Source organism: Paroedura picta, chromosome 2, assembly GCF_049243985.1.
Source record: "Paroedura picta isolate Pp20150507F chromosome 2, Ppicta_v3.0, whole genome shotgun sequence".
NCBI classification, from domain to species: domain Eukaryota; kingdom Metazoa; phylum Chordata; class Lepidosauria; order Squamata; family Gekkonidae; genus Paroedura; species Paroedura picta.
The window spans coordinates 149,543,169-149,561,991 of record NC_135370.1 but is presented as its reverse complement, the minus strand read 5'-3'; the positions used below and the strand labels follow the sequence as shown (position 1 = coordinate 149,561,991).

The window sequence follows — 18,823 nt, the reverse complement described above, 5'->3', positions numbered from 1 at the left end:
TTTTTCTATTCCTGCATATTGCTTGATGAGGGACAATGCAGATGAGAGCGTTTGATAGATCATGGTCAGTTGTGGAGTAACCAAAGGGTTGGTCAAAATTTGAGTCCTATGGGGAAGCCTGCTGAGTGGAACCAGTGGATGCTCAGGACAAAACTGCTGATGAATCAAGGAGTGTGGCTGCACCTGTGTTCAGCTAAGCATGGCCACCCACCTCACCACTGCAGTACATTGGGCTGACACATTCATTGAGCTACCCCTTACGACCCCAAGGTCTTTTCCCCTTTCACTGCCAACAAGTTCAGACCCCAGTAGCCTATTCTTGAAGTGGGGATTTTGTGTCCCAACGTGCATCACTTTATACTTACCAACAGTGAACTTCATTTGCCACACTGTCGCCCACTCACCCAGTCTGTGCAGGTCCTCTTGGAGCTCTTCACAGTCAGCCTTGATTTCCTCATCCTGAATAATCTGGTGTCATCTGCAAATTTGGCCACTACACTACTCACCCCAGATCACTGATGAATAAATTAAATAGTACCAGCTCCAGGACTGATCTTTGTGGGATCCCACTACTTCCTTGCCTCCATTACCACCTTTTGGCTGCTCAGCATTCCGGTCTCTTCTTTCACTGTAGTGGTTAAGAACGGCATCTTCTAAGCTGGAGAGCCAGGTTTGATTCCCCACTCTTCCACATGCAGCCAGCTGGGTGACCTTTGGCCAGCCACAGTCCTGTTAGAGCTGTTCTCCCAGAGCACTTTCTCTCAGCTTACTCAGCCTCACCTACCTCACAGGGTGTCTGTTGTGTGGAGAGGAAGGCTATTATAAGCCACACTTTGGGCAGTGAAAAGCATGGTTTAAAAACCAACTCCTCTTCTTGTCATGACCTCATGTTCCTTTGCCTTTAGACTTCTGAGTTGTATCCACAGCCAACTCCCTCTCCCATGGCCATCTCCAATGCATCTCCTCTCCCCAGTACTTCTTCCTCAAACACCTGCCTGTTCCATAGGTCCCTGTTTCTCAGCAGACTGCCTGCTGCGATCCTTCCTTCAGCCATCCTGTAACTGTGCTGTCCACTCTTGTTTCCTCAGTCTTCCAGGACCACCTCCTCCCATTGAGCTGCCCTCTCTTCCTGCTTTGGCCACACTGCTCCTCCTGCCCTGTGCAAAGAAGTTACCCTTCATTTCAGCTCATGAAGCTTGTCATGTACCAATGTTCTAAGACTGTGGGCCTGTTGGTCTTAGAACACCATCTTGGGTTCCCCGTTAGGGATAAGAGTAGGACAAAAATAAAAACATGATAAAAATGGGACTGGGGGACAGATCAGCTAAAAGTGAGCTAGAAGCTTCCTAGGACTGCTTAAGGAATAGGCTGCCTAAGGAGGTGGTGAGCTCCCCCTCACTGGCAGTCTTCAAGCAAAGGTTGGATACACACTTTTCTTGGATGCTTTGGGCTGAACCTGCGTTGAGCAGGGGGTTGGACTAGATGGCCTGTGTGGCCCCTTCCAACTCTATTTCTATGACTGCAGAATCTAATGATTGCTGCCACAAGATCCCATAGAATAGAAGGAGAAAAGCTAGGGTTTTTGTTCTCTTCTTTTTACTACCCAAGGGAGTCTCAAAAGCAGCTTACAATTACCTCCCCCCCCCTTTTCCCCACAACAGACACCCTCTGTGAGGTGAGGCTGAGAGAGCTCTGAAAGAACTGTGACTGGCCCAAGGTCACCCAACCAGCTGCAAGTGGAGGAGGGGGGAATTAAACAATCACTTACAAAATAGTTCTGATGTTATACTACATATAGATACAATACGAAACCTCCTCTCAAAACAACTTTTTAGAAAGCACTCCAGACTTCTGCCTAGACCAGCCTTTCTCAACATTTTTATCCTTGAGAAGCCCCTGAAACATTCTTCAGGCTTCGAGAAACCGCAGAAGAGGTGTGATTGTGCAGAATACGGTTGGGAAGCAGAGCTGTGTATGCATCCACCTGGGGTCTCTCCTCTTCCCCCCCTCCAGGCCTATCATTGGCCAGGAGGGGGGGGGGTCTGACATGACCATATATGGTCATATCACCAGATCAATATTTAACAAATTAAAAAAAACACATTAAAATTAATTGACTCCCACCTATTCAAGAAACTCTTCCAGCGTCATCAAGAATCCCCAGAGTTTCATGAGTCCCTGGTTGAGAAAGCCTGGCCTAAAAGCTGCAATCACTTCTGCAGAATGAGAACGCTGCCTCCCATGCCAGTGCTGGCCAGCATGGATTCTGGTGCAACCTCTCCAGCCCCCACAAACCATCATTCACAAACAGAAAATACATGGGAAAACAAACCGAATGAAAATAGTCATGCAATTTTTGAAGGAAAAGAAGTAGATGCTCCTGTCGGGGAGGGGCGGGAGGGGGCATTCCAGCAGATTTGGCCCTAACAACCTCACCAAAATCCTAATTCTGGGAATCAGGTGCCCTGTTTCAGCACTTCTCTGCTGTCCAGATATATGGATTGCTTGCAGCAAACTTGTTCCCTATCTTGACAGCTTGCTTTGCCCCCGTCTCTGCTAAGCCCTCAATCAAAGCCTTTCTGCAGCATGAGGCTCTTGCTGTTCATCACCTAACAGGCTGCTAAAATCTGCAATTTCAAGCATTTTTATGAGATGTGAAAAACTCCAGATACAGGCGCTGGACTGGTGTCAATCCATCATTCCAGCTCTCTTGGCTGTGTGCCTGTGACAGGGGAGCTCGGGTGCAGATAAGAGGGCACTTCCCACTCACGGCCTGGCAGCCTTTTCATTTCTTTTTGGGTCTCCTTGACCTGCAATTATGCTGTGAGGAAGCAAGTAACTTTACTCGGTGCTAAGTTTTTGCTAAATATTTTAACTCTTGAGGGGACAACGCAAAATGCCCTTATCCCTCTGCTCATGAGATGGCTTTCTCAAACCATTCGGTACATAAGAACGAGCACTGACTGGTATGCTTGCACTTCCTGGTTCTGAACCTTCTTGAAGACACAAGAAGCTGCACCCTTAAGAGCTATCTTAACCAGGCAGAAATTGTTTCGTGGAAGAGGGTGAGCAGCTGAACTGATGCCCCTTTCCCCATTCGAGGAGAGTACGGCTGATCTGCACTTTCGATCTCCATATTGTGCGGCTGCAGCTTTGCTTCAGAGCACTGCTGGGCCCTGCGCTCGACTTCTCTACCTAGCAGGAAAAAAAAGAAAAAGGTTACACATTCTGCTTTGTCTTTCCCCAAGATCCTCAGCTAACATGCTCTAGGGTCTTGTGTGGGATTTCCCTTCGTCTTTCCTTTTCAGTGTCTTGGGAAGAACAGCAGTATCCAGCAGCATCCATCTCTGTGAAAAGAACGCTTTAGGCTCCAGCTACTTGTCCCGTGTGATGGCACGTAAGAAGGTTATGGCCTCATTTCAACATAGAAGAGCGGGAGGAAGGAGGGGCTCCTCCCTCATCCCTTACAGCTCAGTAGCTGCTGCTCCCCTTAAGATTCATGTGCAGGAAAAAGCAGTCTGAGCAGAGGAGCCGCAGTGGAATAGCAAACAAATGGTTAAGCACTTTTGCACCTCCCTGCTGAAAATCACCTCCTCCCGAAAGAAACTCTGTGTTTGTGTGTATGTTGTCTCTTAGATATCCCTTAGTTAACCCTAAGAGGCAGAGACTGGGAATACACCACCACAACCCAGTAGCTAATATAGCCTGTATTCTTCAGATTTCTCAGATATGCCCTTTGGGGCAGAATTTAAAGTCTAAAGTCTCCATTCTCCCCTGCTGACATACCCTCAGGAACATTGCTGGCTGCAGTGCTAGTAAACTGGCGACGGAACTCCTAGCAACACTCTTCTGAGCGCCACAGGATTGTTGTTAAAATGCACAAGTGATGAGGGTGGCCCAGGACATGCAAAGGCACTCATGAACCCCTGCACACCAGTGGGTGCTTGGCCAGGCCCGAATTCAGGCAGCAACTGCAGGGCTTCAGAGCCACTTTGCACATTCATTAGAAGGCAGTGCTGAGTCAGCCCCACCATCCGCAGAGGGATGCAGCTCTCATTCTCAGGGCAAACCGTCCACTACAGATGACAAGATTCTCTCCCTGCTGTGTGGACTCTTATGCAGGCTGAAGCTCTGTCTGTGACCTTGGAGGTGAGAAGGGCAATTCCTCACCTAGCATGTCACAACACTGAGCGCCCTGTCATAAAGCATTCAATATTTAAGGCTGTAAGCGGAAAGTAAGTTACAATGAACAGAGTGTGTGGCTGGGGTTATAAAAGGACAGGAGTAAATTCCTGCTCACTGATTAAGTCGTATTCCATGGATTTACAAGTCGTTCCCAACCTAATCTACCTCAAAGAGAGAATAAGTATTACCCTTTTTAGTATGCAGAAAAGAAATGATAAAAAGAGAAGTTGTATTCGGTATCCCATTGCTAGGGTCTCTAGAAAGAGACCAGGCTGGCGCCTGAAAAAACAACGTTCAAAACAGCAGCTTATGCATTATAAATAAACATGAGGAAAAGCCAACATAGTGAAGCATACATTTAAAAGAAAAAACATGCACAGGCATAACCTCCCAATGAAATAAAATTAAATCTGAGCTGATTGGAGAGACCTTACTCACTGTAATAAATGTAAATTATAAGCTAAATAAACAAAAAAATGAATGACTTTATTGAGATTGAGCAATTCCATGGCCTCCTGCCGAAATTCAAGATAGCAGACTCTTCTCGGTCAGCGCTCGAACTCTTTCATGCCACTGATGGCCTTACGCTATTAACTTTGCCAGTCGGCCAGTCGGCAACCTTCACAGTCTCTGAGGAAGTGAGAACAACCAAGAGGATGAAGATGCCTGGCTCCTGGGACACATCATACAGGTGCAGCTGGAAACGTCTGTCCTTGCGCTGAGTCAGAACAACGACAGGAGGGCCAGCTGTTGGAAGGAGGTGGGAGAGAGAATGCAAAGGGGGCCCTGAAAGCTTAAGCACAAGTTCCAGCACCAGTTCCACAGATGCTTGGCTGCTCTCCTGTCCTGGAGGAAGTTCTGGAGGGTACAACAGACCTTGCTGCCAATCTGAGTGTGGCTGGGAGCGTGGCGTCGGTCAAGGTGGCTTGTGTCTTTCTTACAGGCTGAAGCACTGAACTTGTGGCTTGTTCTGTTGTTTAGAGTTAAACCCTTCACTTCGGAAAAGAAGTGCAAGCAGGAGCTGAAAGAAGCAGAAGAAAAAATGCAGTGAGTGAGGCGCACACGGATGCAAGAGTTTCCCTTCACCTACATACACACCCCTTAATCATCACACCCAGCAGGGTCCTTTGGGACAGTTCTGACAGCAGTCCTTGGAAATGATGCTGCAGTGCTTCTGACCCCAGCTTGTCCAGACTGAAGGACAGAACCTACTAGTCTAGAGGGCTGGCATGGATCAGGATGGCTTTGGAGTCACATGGCTGCTGCCACACACACTAGAGGCCCACGGACAGGGACACCGACAGTTCCCTCCCTATAGCACAGTAAGCTTGTTTCAAGATAGGGGCACAGCAACCAGCGTGCACTGTGGGAAGATGTTGTCTGGACATGTCCTGGAGATAGAACAATATACTAAACCTGCGTGACAAATGCTCCCTGAAATACGGCATGTGACTGCATCTACAACACCTCTTCAACATAAGTGCAACAGTTGTCATAAACAATCCCTCCTTCTTTATACAAAATGTATGCTCTTCCTTGCCCAGCTTCTTGCTTCCTTGGTTGCAGTATAGGTCAATCTGGTCTGCCCCTTTCACTTTGCCTTCTTCTAAATTGAGAAGGTTCAGGGGTGCAGGCACTATTCTTATGCTGTCTTCAGCATAACTCAGATAGATATTTTCTGCAGTTTCAACTATGTTACTCCTGCTACTTTTTATAACAATATTTACTTGTATGGAGAGTATCTTAAATATAAGTCAAAGCTCACTTCATCAGATACAAGTAGGAATGAAATCTCTACTCTTACATCCAGGTCAAGAAGGTGGGAAGATTGATACAAAGAACGTCCAGTTGGAGTGATGATGCAGAGTACATTTTATACATATCAAAATGTAAACAGCTTGATTAGAGCATGGGGATATGCATAGAAGTGGAAAATGAAGAATGTAGATCCCATATCCCTGGCTGAGGCCCTGGAGGAAAGGTTCATTGTCCTAGTTAATGAGTCTTGCCTATTATCCCTTTGAAGCTTCTTTGTAGGAGAACTGCCATGCTTTGGTCAACAGTGGAATGTCCTGGAAGATTAACATCCCAATTTCCTAAGCAACATGATGCGTTTTATGGACAAAATGTGCCCTGTGCATGTAAGAAATCCATGTTTTGTTTTTTAACTGTTGATTTTTGTCCTGAGTAACATTTGCTAAGCGTTGAGTTGTTAAAAATATTAGAAGCAATCTACAAAAACATAACTGCTCTCTCTAAGTGCCAAGCATCACACAAGCATGTGGGATTTGGAATCATGTCTAGGCTGTGATGGTAAAGACACTTATTGGTGAGCAAGTCCTGTGGAATTCAGTAGAACTAGCCTATGCGCTATAATAATTTTTAAAAAACTGAAACCTGGGCCATTCAACAGAAACCTTGGGAAATTAACCCACTACAAAGCTGCCTGCTTTTGAAGGCAGATTCTCATGTTACTCACATTCTCATGTCACCCACATTTATGCTCAAGAAAAACTCTAAACTGTAACCCAAGAAAAACTATGTTTATATTTTGGTCCCAACACTTGCATTAGTAACCCAATCTTACATTACTTTAATATAGATTCAACAAAATAAGTATCTACAACATCTATGTGCAAAGAATGTTAGCAGTTAAGCTGAGAACCTATGGGTTTCTTATTCTTACTGATGAAAAGGGTGTGTGTGTTGAATCTCGCTACATTATTATAACTATGCATCAATGAACATTTGCCTCTCTACAGACTTATTCTATTTGTAGGTTTTGAGAATTCATGACTTTCCTGAGCCCAGAGCTACACCCTACATTGTAAGCTTCACTGGCATACTCTTCAAAGTCACAAACACAACATATGGTAAATACATATATTCATATTTACACAGGAATGAGACAGTGCCTACTCTAAGATGCCACTGGAATATCCCTGACAGTAGTGTGGCACCACTGCTACCCCTGTGCTTGCTCTATAGAGAGAAAATGGGTGACAGAAACACCCCTAGCCAATGTGCCCCCACCACAAAGATGAGAAGCCTGAATGTTTTAAGCAAATATTGACCAGTGACCAATACCATCTTTTTGGACTTGGGCATTTTAATGTATGGTGTAAATGTATGGTGTAGCCAACTGAGGACCGGAATAGATGAAGACTGTGAAAGAGGCATTTATGGATCTCCTTACTGCAACATTTGAGAAATAAACAATGCTCTCTTACTCTGTTAGTGAGTGACAGAGAGAGAGAGAGAGATAGAGATGCAGATTGAGTCTGTCCATTCGAAATAGGAGAATCCAGTGTGAATTAAGAGTGCTGGGACTAGGCTCTGGAAGACCCAGATTCAAAACTCCACTCTGCTATGTAAGCTGGTCACTCTCTCTTTTAGCCTAACTTATGGGCTGTTTATGATTCTATGCAGAGGAAGGAAGAATGCTTTTAGTTACATTGTCCCCACTGGCAATACAGGCAAGACAGAAACATCTAAAGGGGGGAGGGGGTGAATGGATCCTTTTCCCATGCACCATTTTCCCATCTTCAAATGAAATGAAGTAACACGTGGTCAAAAAGAGAACACTGAACATCCACCACTGTGCTAGTTCCTTTGGACATGCAAGGAGATTTTTTTTTAATGGAAGAACTTTTTTTTTAAGGATCCCTGGTATAGCCCAGAATTCTACCCTTCCATTTTTCACAATCTGTAGTGCTAATGTTAGCTCAGGGAGCTGGTCTGTTTCTCTCACACTCTGGTGTTCCACGCATGCTTTCCATACAGGAGAAATGTTCCACAGACTGACTATCCTCTTTGTAACAGGCAACCAGCGGATAACAGGAAACATCTTCTTCCTCTCAGAAAACAAAGACAAAGAGGCTTCCCCAAAGTACTAAAGAGCAGCCTGGCCATTCTCCTATGCGGAGGATTAAGTCTCTGCCCACTACTCTCGAGATGGGAGCACCAACCCTCAGGAGAAGCGGCTGCACAGTTTGTCGTCGTCATTCAGGAAGGGCTTTCAAAGAACGTGGCCTTCAGAAAGCAGCTCCAAAGTCTGCTGGAACTGCAATGCCTCTCTGAAAACCTTAACCGCTGGGCACAGGTCTACCTGTTCTTCAGTTCATCATTAACACACGTCTACTGTTTGTCCTGTGCATATTTAGGTATCATCCAGCCAAGCCCTCCCTCCAAATTGGAGGGCCATAAAATCTAGCAATATGGCCAGTTTATCAAAAATTCTGGGGAATCAGGTTAGAGCTATGGACTGTTTGAGCTTCTGTTGTAAGCTTTGCTTTTGGTGAGCTATCCTATTACTTTTCTTTAGTGGAAGTACACATCTCAGTCCCTCATTCCTTTTATTCGCCTTTTTAAGCATCCAAACAGACCTCTTCTCTTTTCAATGAAGGACAGTGCCTACCAGCGGGTTCTTCTTTCTCTCGGTACACACTATGAAGCTGCTCAACCAAGGCTACAGAAACAAAGCAAGGATTAATGCTTTTCCTACAGACCTCTCTTTTGAAAAGGGCCCATAACTTATTCTCTCCAAGGTTCTGACACAGAGTCCAAGATGTTCCCATGTTCAACATGGGTGTTTGGCAGCATGTCTCCATATCCCCCCCCCCAACTTCTCTGAATCCTCACACACACCCATTTTGCACCTCAGCTCTAGTGTACGACAGATACATTACAGGTTTCCACTCCTTTTTCACTGGACATCTTTCATCAAAGGGCCAAATTAGATGTGGCAGCAGCAGTTGGGCCAACTCATGCCAGTTTAGAGAAAATTCTGCCATTTCAAAATTGCCACAAGGGCCCAACCATGGATCAGCAGCATCAGGCAATCTGTGTGCCCCCCCCCCCATGCCTTTAAAGTCTCAAAACAGCCCATTTTTGCACTTTAAAAAGCCTGGTGTGGGGAACAAGCTACTGAATTGCCACTTGGAGCACAGTACTATAATATCTGTACACCGCCCGTGGCGCCACGGGCACCACGGACTAAATAAAAGAGTAAGGCGTTCTGGGGCGGGATGTGTCCAGGAAGAGGAGGGGTCCGGATTGGACCCTTCCTCATGACAGACAATCGGAGGGACCAATCGGCAGGCGCAAAGCGCCTGCCAATTGGTCCCTCAGATTCCCAGCCCCAGCAACTGCGAGCCGCTTGCAGATGACGATGCTCCCGGCCTGACGCGGCGAGAGGCACGAAGCACCTCTCGCCGCATCAGGCCGCCGCCCGAGGGAGCCCCCGGCAGTCGCGCGGAGCGCGGCTGCCGGGGGCTCCCTGCCCGGCGGCCTGATGCGGCGAGAGGCGCGAAGCGCCTCTCGGTCCGTTAGGCCGCCGCCGAAAGACCAGGACTCCAGCCACTCACTGAAAGACCAGGACTCCAGCCGCTCACCAGCCGCTCGCCGAAAGACCAGGACTCCAGCCGCTCACCAGCCGCTCACCGAAAGACCAGGACTCCAGCCGCTCGCCGAAAGACCAGGACTCCAGCCGCTGTGGACGTGCTGCCAATCCCGTTGCCTGACCTCCAAAGCCACGGCCTCCGAGGCTGTGCAGCCGCACAGGTAGTCCCCCCCCATACCCACTCTCACTCCTGGGGGCTGCTAGAGCCCATTGCATTTTTGCGTGCAATGGGCTTTTTGGCTAGTAGTGAATAAAGCAGTTATTTGGCTACACTTGTAAACTTACCGTGAGTGCCACATTTGTAGCCATCAGAAATCCAAGAAAACACGAGTGTTGTAATAGCCTCGCCGTGTAGTCAGAGGATGGACAGCTTCCCATTTTTAATTTACTTATTTATATACTTGACTGCTTTTCTCTCTGAGACTCAAGACAGATTACGCTACAAGTCATAACGGGGGTGAGGGATAAAGAGGAGGGAGTACAGTTTATCTGTGGCTATCCCCTGGACAACACCAAAAATGCAAGGATCCTCCCCGCATCCTACAGCTGTTACCCAAGTTCACAGGGAGGGTGTTTCAAAGAGGGAAGGAGTCTGGAGAAGGCTTTGGGATTCAGAAAGATAATAGATGGGTTTAGAAAGCTAATTTGGAGGAACAGATGGGAAACAAAATACTCTGTATCCCAGGAAGGCCTCTAAACTTTCACAAAGGGAAGCACAAGAGAAGATATTGTTGCTTCTTCAATGCATTGCCATGCGTCTTTCCATACCCGTGTGACACAGGCAGATCGCATTTCCTGCTCTCACCTTACAACTAAAAGACCACCAGAGCATCAGCAGCAGCAGCTGGCCAGGATGTGGCTCTACTAGAGAACTTACTGTTTATGTGCAGAATGAGAGCTGGAGCATTGGTGTTGCAAGCAGCCTATTGAACTTTCAGATGCCCCTACAGTTCTCTGACAGCCAGCTGGCATAATCCTAACTTCATTTTTTTTAAAACACTGGGACCAGTGAAGTGTCTTCAGAAGTAGCTTCCTGGTGCAATGAGGTATTTCACACCTCTGCAGCAGCCAACAGAAGGGAAGGCAGAGGTCATTTGAGGTGCTATTGGAAGTATCCTTGCATACTGAAGGACACTTGTGCAGTCAACTGGGACAAAGAGGTCCCAGAAGGAAGGAAATTAATGAAATTACTATGAAAGGAGAAGAGATTTAGTAGTATACAAGAAATGAAGGGATTGCTATGCCCAGATGCTCCTGCTTTTATTTCAGAGAGCCAGCTTGGTGTAGGGGTTAGGAGTGTGGACTTCTAATTTGGTGAGCCGGGTTTGATTCCGCACTCCCCCACATGCAACCAGCTGGGTGACCTTGGGCTTGCCACAGCAATGATAAAGCTGTTCTGACCGGGCAGTGATATCAGGGCTCTCTCAGCCTCACCTACCTCACAGGGTGTCTGCAGTGGTGAGAGGAAAGGGAAGGAGATTGTAAGCCACTGTGAGACTCCTTCGGGTAGAGAAAAGCAGCATATAAGAACCAACTCTTCTTCTTCTCTGATGGAAGTCTGCCAGTGATCTGAGTGTCTAGAGACCATTTCTGTACTGGAGGCTTCGTGCCACGCTGCAGGCTGGAGTTTGAGCCAGGGCAGGTTGCCCCACATTTGGCCTGATGCACCTCGTTCGCACTGGATTTGTGCTCCCACACAGGGCAGCAAAGTTCCCAGAGTAGAAACGGTCATCTATGTCTTACCTGATGCCCATTTCTGGCGCACTTGCACTTGAATCCCTTTCCCGTAAGAACAAGTGATGCAGCTCACTTGATATGTTTTTGCCCTGAAAACTCAGACTATTAAAATTGGTTGAATATTTGTGAGATGGTGAACATCTACAGTGCTCTGGTGCCTGTTTTCTAGTAAACTATGACTATAAAGATGTGACATATGCACACCTTTCTTGTATGCACAGCTACTCTGACTTCTGACCCAGTAACACCATTCTTAAACTGAATTATCAAAGCAACAAAACAGGGTTGGCTAAACTGAATAAGTCATCTCTAGGTTATTGCCTACTTAAAAAGTTTCAAAAGAGTTCTGGTTAAGTCTGATGTGATTAATTTTTTGGGAAGAGTAAGATAGAAAAAGATCTTAAGCTATAACAGCCCAGGGAGGAGGGGGCATAAAACAGCCTATTCCACTGCTATGGCAACATAATACTAGAGTGACTTCTAATTTTCAACTATGCTGAGCATCTATTGAAATAAATGGGACCCAGAGGAGAGCAGTATTGCTGACAAGGTAAGTCTATTTATAGTACTCCATACAGAACCTTATTGAATCATAAATCTTATCAAGAAACTGGCTTAATTTTCAATCTATGCACTGACTGGTGCTTGACTTATGTTGCTGCGTTTCCAGCTACATCGAGTGCCCTGAAAATCTGGCTGCAGAATCAGAGACCAAAGACATATAGTAAGCAGTTTTTGCCATTTGTCAGAATTGCTCCTGGCCCAGATGTCCTTCTGGCTAGAATACCTCCTCACTCCAACTGAAGGACAGATTGCTGAGTCATAAGTGCAACTTCCTATGCTGCAGTGGGCACTTGGTTCCAAACTCAAGAGTGATGGCCCATCGAGGATTAAATTTCCTACTTGGAAATCGCTCTCAGGCAGCATGCTAACGCTAGAGGATTTGCTGCAACCCTCCATTTCACACCAAAAATCTCAGGTCTTCACTTACCCCAACAATAGCTCTTTAGCAGGGTTAGTGCAATTGTTGTTAGTGTGGGAGAAGAATGGCTGGAGAGCACAGAAGTACCTGCTGTTACCTTAGTCTGGCCCTGCCTGCACTGTTCTTTTCTTTTTTTGCCCTACAACAATGTCAATGGTGCTGGATCGGCTGGATAAAGGTCTAGATTTGGCGAATATAATCTGGGGACCAGCTTCAAAAGGACCTGGAAAATGGAAACAAGAGCTTAGCCTAGGACTAGTCTCCTTACTTCTTTTTACCAAAACACCATCTTCTCTTTTGACTTGCTATCCACCCATCCCAGAAATGGCAACAAGAGCCCCTAGGAGAGATCAAACGGAGAGGCTGATTCTGTGAAGGTTCAAAGGAGTGGCAGGTTACAGTGGATGAGCGATAGGGTTGTGAGTGTCCTGCATAGTGCAGAAAGTTGGACTAGATGACCCAGGAGGTCCTTCCAGCTCTAAAATTCTATGACTCTAAATATCACCTCCACATAACACTTCAACATACTCACCAGTTCTTAGTACTGGTGTTTTGGCTTTTCAGGACTGAGGAAGACAGTTCCAGTGCTTATGTGGATTCAGCTCTAATACATATGAATGAAGTGATATTATTGGCTGTTTTGATCATTTATCTGCTTAAAATGCAGAAAAAGATCAACTAAACAGAGCAGGAGTGGAGGGAAATATCTTTACAAACACATTCTATGAATCTCTCAAAGAAAGGGGGTAGGTCGACTCCATACTGCAAAAAAAAAAAAAAAAAAAAAAAAAAAGGGAAAAAAAGAGTCCCCTTGACTTAGGGAGTCATTTCAATATCTTGGATTTGACCTGCCTTCTTTCTTTAAGAGATTTCAATTCCAGGATTCTTAGAATTTGTTTAGAAAGATATTTCCCACCACTATTCTGCATGCTAGGGTATACGTATGTTTGGGAGGCAGAGAGGGTGGGCTGGCTTTACAGGTGTTTTTAACAAAAAGAATTCGGAATTGTAGCTGTAGTTTTCCCCATCTCTTGCCTTTCAGCCATATTGCTTTTAGGAAATTAAATCTCCACCAGTAAAACTCTAGCCCTCCTTCCAGTCATGTGGTCCTAACCATGGCAATGACTGCAAAGTGATCTTATCAGGACTTAAATGTGCAAATATGAAATCAAAAATAGTGGTTGACAAAATGCCTCGATGACTTTTTTGAATCTCGTTTTCTCACCTGCAGAGTTCGTTAGTGGCTCCCAAGATGTAGCATTCTTAAGGCTATTCTGGAATCCATTCAGTTGTCCTTCTGTAGAGGTTGCTCTGCCATTCAAAAACAATGAATCAGAAGTTTAGACATGAACACAGAAAACTCAGATTTGGATTAAAAAAGTCATCTCTAAGACCCATTATGCACGGGGGTTTTAGCGCACATTCGGGGTGGAATGGCGGCGACTAAAATCACGGATAACGCACGGAGCCGGCTGCAACCGGCTGCAGCTTCGGTGCATGCCGCCGAAAAAGCCGCGTCAGTGAAACGCGGAAGAAAGCGCAGCTTCCGGGTGAGCGGGGCGCAACCAGAAGCGGCGCCCGGATCGGCGCGTGCATAATCGGTTACTCTGGGTTTTGCCGCCGTGGCGCCCCGCCCCGTGTATAACCGGTATGCGTCGCATCTTCCCCCTCCGCGTTTTCCATGTGACCCGAAATCGCCGTTTCGGCGGCCGTGCATAATGGGCCTAAGAGACAGAACCATTTAAGCTTAACAGGCAGTAGCTTTCTAGAAAATTTATGCATGTCCATTGCTCATTTGTTATGAGCAACAGTTCCTTCAACAGAGTGCTTCTAGTGCACATTTATTGCATTTTGCTGGGACTATTAATTATCAAGCAAGAAATTACTGAAATGGCGGGGCAGTACGAACAGAAGAGGCAACCCTGCTACTTGGGGGGGGGATTTAATTACTTCTGGTGAACCAACTGAGCACCATTTGAGCAGTGCCATACTGAGCACATAAACAAGCCCGCATAATAGATAAAATGGTCACTATCACTTGCACTGGCATCAAAAACACTGCAGTAGGCACCCAGGAACTACAATAATCACACATCACACAACATTTGTGATAACTGAACATGCTACAAGAGGAGCAACTGTATTTGTTTTCAGCAACAATACTGTTCTAGTAGACCACAACAAAAAGAATGTATCTAGTTCCCATTCTACAGTATGTTTATTGTACAGAACTACTAAATTTTCATATTCAATCAAGAAAGGTATATTTTTTCATTATGGGCCAAAGAAATTTACTGGCAACAAAATGATGCATTTGTGTATATGCCAGGCTTCCATATCTTTTCTGCAATCCTTATCAACACTGCATTGCTCCCAACCTTTGGGGACGACTGTGATAAAGCCTGGGCACCTGTGGCATGGTAGGCAGAGCACTTCAGATTTCCCCACCCCCACGGCAGCCATTTCCCCTGACATTGTTCCTACAGCAGCCATTCCCTCGGGAAAGGGGGGGGAGCTTTTTAAAAAATCAGCAATAGAATATCACAACTGGGGGCCCACAAAAATGTACAAGTCCTTACCCATCTGCCTGGCTCCTTGACGTGCCACTGTGAGGATGAGAATAGGCAAAGTTGATTTGGGGCAACCATATGGGAGGGGCCTGGATTGTACTCAAAGTTTTCCTGTGTGGATTAGCTCTCCGTCTGAAGAGATGGCAGCCAACAGAACAAAAGAATATTTCCTGTAGACTCAAGAGCCACAGACTCAGAAATTTTCTAAAGGATGTACTTAAAGGGAGATGTCTCTTGTTTGAGGGGGGAAAAAACTAAGGAAGAAGCTTTTTAGAGAAGGATAGACTTGCGTGAGGAATTCTAGTGATGACTTGAAAACAGAGAAGCCAAGATATGATCTGGCTGAAGTGCCATCATTAGCAGGTCACAAAGGAATGAAAGATTTCCTTCTTTTAAGTGATTGCAATAGATGGGGAAATTTTAGAGCTACAGAGACCAGACAACATTTCTTGCCAATTTTATTGTTTGCATAACTATGCTTTCTTTCTTTCTTTCTTTCTTTCTTTCTTTCTTTCTTTCTTTCTTTCTTTCTTTCTTTCTTTCTTTCTTTCTTTCTTTCTTTCTTTCTTTCTTTCGAACAATTATTACACAACTATGCTTTTGTTTTTAAAATCAGTCAGTACAAATTATTTTTTTTAATCTGAATTGCTCTTTTGGTAATCTGTCATTCCTCACATAGAAGACTACTTTAATCCATGCTTACCAAAGTACAAAGAGAACATGGGGAAACAAAGATCATTTTCCCATGCAACTAAACCTGTCACAAAGATAGGACAGAAATGGGCAGATATGTCATCCAGGAACCCCTGGAGTTCCTGAACCACCACATGCTCTTCACCAGAAGAAGTGAACTGAAGACAATTCAAGCTACATATATCTGACCATGCTTATCCATCATAACTTCACAGCTAGATTACTGTAACATACTCTATGTTGGACTGCCCTTGAAGACAGCCCTGAAATTATAGCTGGTGCAGAAAGCCCAATTATAATCAGGGGTTGGCTGATGAGGACGTATGTTCCTGATTTTGAAACAGATACATTGCTGCCAGTTTATTCCTGAGTCCAATTCCAGGTGCTAATTATGGCCTTCAAAGCCTAGGGCCTATACAACTTGAAGGACCATTTCCTTCCATATGCTCCCAGGTGCCATTTATTGTCTTTTGGTGGTTGCTGTTCTGCCACCCATAGCCTGAGCCTTTTCATAGAATCACAGAATAATAGAGTTGGAAAAGGCTCCATGGGTCAACTAGTCCAACCCTCTGCATTATGCAGGACACTCACAACCCTAACACTCCTCCACTGTAACCTGCCACCCCCTTGAGCCTTCACAAAATCAGCCTCTCCGTCAGATGGCTATCTAGCCTCTGTTTAAAAATTTCCAAAGATGGAGAACCCACCACCTCCAGAAGAAGCCTGTTCCACTGTGAAACCGCTCTGTCAGGAACTTCTTCCTGATGTGTAGACGTAATTTTTTTTTAATTAATTTCATCCCATTGGTTCTGGTCCATCCCTCTGGGGCAAGAGAGAACAACTCTGCTCCATCCTCTATATGGCACCTCTTTTCTGCCAAGACATGTCTCCCCCCCATCCTATATTGGTGTATTTGGTTTTTCCTACCTAAATGCAGAACTTTACATTTGTCCCTATTGAACTTCATTTTATTCAGTTTAGCCCACTTCTCGAGCCTATCAATTACACCAGAGGTTTGCTACCTCTACAGGAGCAACCCCCTGATCAATTCTGTTCTGCATAATTTGTGAAACAGTAGAAGGTGGATACCTTTCTAAGAGCTTCAAGGTAGACTATTCTACAGTGCAGGAGCCACCACAAAGACGGTGTATGAACAAACAATTGCCAATTTTACCTGTTTGCCAAGTAACATCTTTAGAAGGCTTTGCTTGGCAGGGCAGAACTGCCTCAGCTCATTCTACCTTTTAATCACTTTCCTATATGCCTTAACCTCAGATAGTACCTTGTTCCTTTCTTATGACCGTCTCTTCACTGTACACTCCGGTTCCTACTGCCCAATCAGGCTACATCTCCCATTCTAGGACATCTATTCATTCGGTTTCCATTTTCTATTCTGTGAATACAGAAAGAGAATGAACCAGGAGAGGAAGCCGTAACGGTAGCAAGTGTGACTCACACCCAAACTGCGGTCTGAACTCAGGACAGTCAGCAGCTGTAGAGAACCAGTGCCTGTTTGTCTTTGTTGCTCTTGTATGTGATATGTGGCCAGCCAATAGCTTTAGGTCTAGTGATCCCTGCTGTGGCAGGGTGTTAAATCAAGGTGCTTCTCTTGGATGCTCAGAAATTGCTGCCAAAAAATCTCTAAGGGTCAAGCAGACTGATTAACCCAGACACTTATGAGCTTAAAACAACAAACAGGCCTCATGTTAGAATAAGGAGAGAATGAATAGGAAATTTTTGTCTTCTAAATTCCCACTCTTTATCTGCAGGACAGTCTTCATACCCAGGATATCATCTCTGGCTAGTTGGAGCCAGGCCAACTTCTGACTGACTACACCAGGAACACCAGCTCTCTGACTTACCAAACTAGAACTAGATAATGCAAAAGTTAATGAGTAGCGATCAACGGTAGAAACTAAACTATGAAAATGCTTGTGTTAGAGCTAGAGGTGTGCAAAAAAGCTCGCCTTGGTGCTTTTTGAGTTCAAGTATATTGGACCCCCAAAATACTGATATTTTCTGATATCTCCAAAACCCAATGCCAGTATGGAATTTGGTAAATATTTGGGAATGCTGAATTTTTGTGGCTCTATGAATCCAAGGTATTTAAAAGTACAGAGATTTTTTTAAATACAATGGATTCAGAGTTCAGTCCAAGCTGTAACTTCACGGCTTGTAATACAGAAAGCATTTAAAGGGATCTCCAACTGCCTCCAACTCAGATTTCACTCCTCCAAGCCAAGTGGAAAAGGCATTTAAATGAAACTCCAAGGCAGCTCACACAGAGCTATAGCTTTAAAGCTTGATCTTGTGTTTAAGTAACACTTGATCCTCAGAGACTTCCTGCTAAAAGAAATGTGCACAAGTCTTACAGCTCAACTGTTTTTACTCTGAAGCAAGTCTCACTGAACTCAGTGGTACTTACTCCTACATAAGCATGGATAAAGATTACTGCCAAGGAGTCTAAATGAGATCTCTCTTTTCTTCTCCACTCTGCCTGCAAATGGATGACAGTTTCCCTGTCCTCCAGTCTTGTTATTGCAAATGAGGGAGAGGCTGACTGGATTTGCTTTCTTCTTGCACAGTAAGAAATACCAGCCTGGTTACATGCATATTTATCAAGGTGGTTCTCTCCCACATCAGTGTGCATGGGCTTGAGGAAGGCAAAATCTCCTGTTCAGGTTCTTGGCCCACTGTTCGGAGCCACAGACACCAGCTAAGTGCTGGGACTCATCAGTGTGACGGGGAAGGGTGAAGGGTCTATACACTTTAAAAAATGGCTGCAAGCCCTTTGTCTTTCAAGCCATTGTTCATGCCCAAGGGCTGCCAAAGCTCTCCTAATCCCCAGTCCAGAGGCACAACTCAGTCTACTTCAGCAGGAACCCTGAACCAATTTCAAAGCACTTTTTATGGATGTCATTGAACCCCAGAATGGCTGCGGCATCCAGCTGCCTCTCCCAGCCTTCTCTGTGAGGCAATAAACAAGTCAGCCTGCAAGCCAGCTGTTGCTCCTGCTGATAGGTAGGGAAATAATGCACCTGCTGCAGGAGTTGTCCAGGGAAGAACCACTGCTCCTTACAAAGTTTCCACTTTGCTTTGACTAGACAAAAATATCCCCGTTCTCTGCAAGAGTCAGTTTGGAGTGAAGTCTGCATAATGTTTCTTTGTCCCACCCACCCCTTTCACCCTGAAGACTAGTGTTTCCCCCCCCCCCCTGTAAAATAGCTCTAAAATATCAATAGATTGCTTGAGCAC

General features: G+C 45.3%; 1 protein-coding gene across 8 annotated transcripts in view; it reads right to left on the bottom strand.

Annotated features, from left to right (window-relative positions):
- Nucleotides 1-4,650: 4,650 nt before the first annotated feature.
- TTLL5 (tubulin tyrosine ligase like 5) overlaps nt 4,651-18,823 on the bottom strand; it is a 138,984-nt gene continuing 124,811 nt past the window's right edge. For 5 of the 8 annotated variants that reach the window (XM_077323273.1, XM_077323274.1, XM_077323270.1 and 2 more), the window contains 3 exons: nt 13,531-13,616; nt 12,403-12,528; nt 4,651-5,206 (listed from right to left, as the gene is read on the bottom strand). In XM_077323273.1, coding sequence (XP_077179388.1) covers nt 12,404-12,528; nt 13,531-13,616 — 211 coding nt within the window. In that variant the 3' untranslated portion in view covers nt 4,651-5,206; nt 12,403. Of the gene's footprint in view, nt 5,207-12,392; nt 12,529-13,530; nt 13,617-16,850; nt 16,962-18,823 lie in introns of those variants that run through there. The other 3 variants (XM_077323271.1, XR_013228535.1, XM_077323275.1) reach the window with 3 other exon arrangements.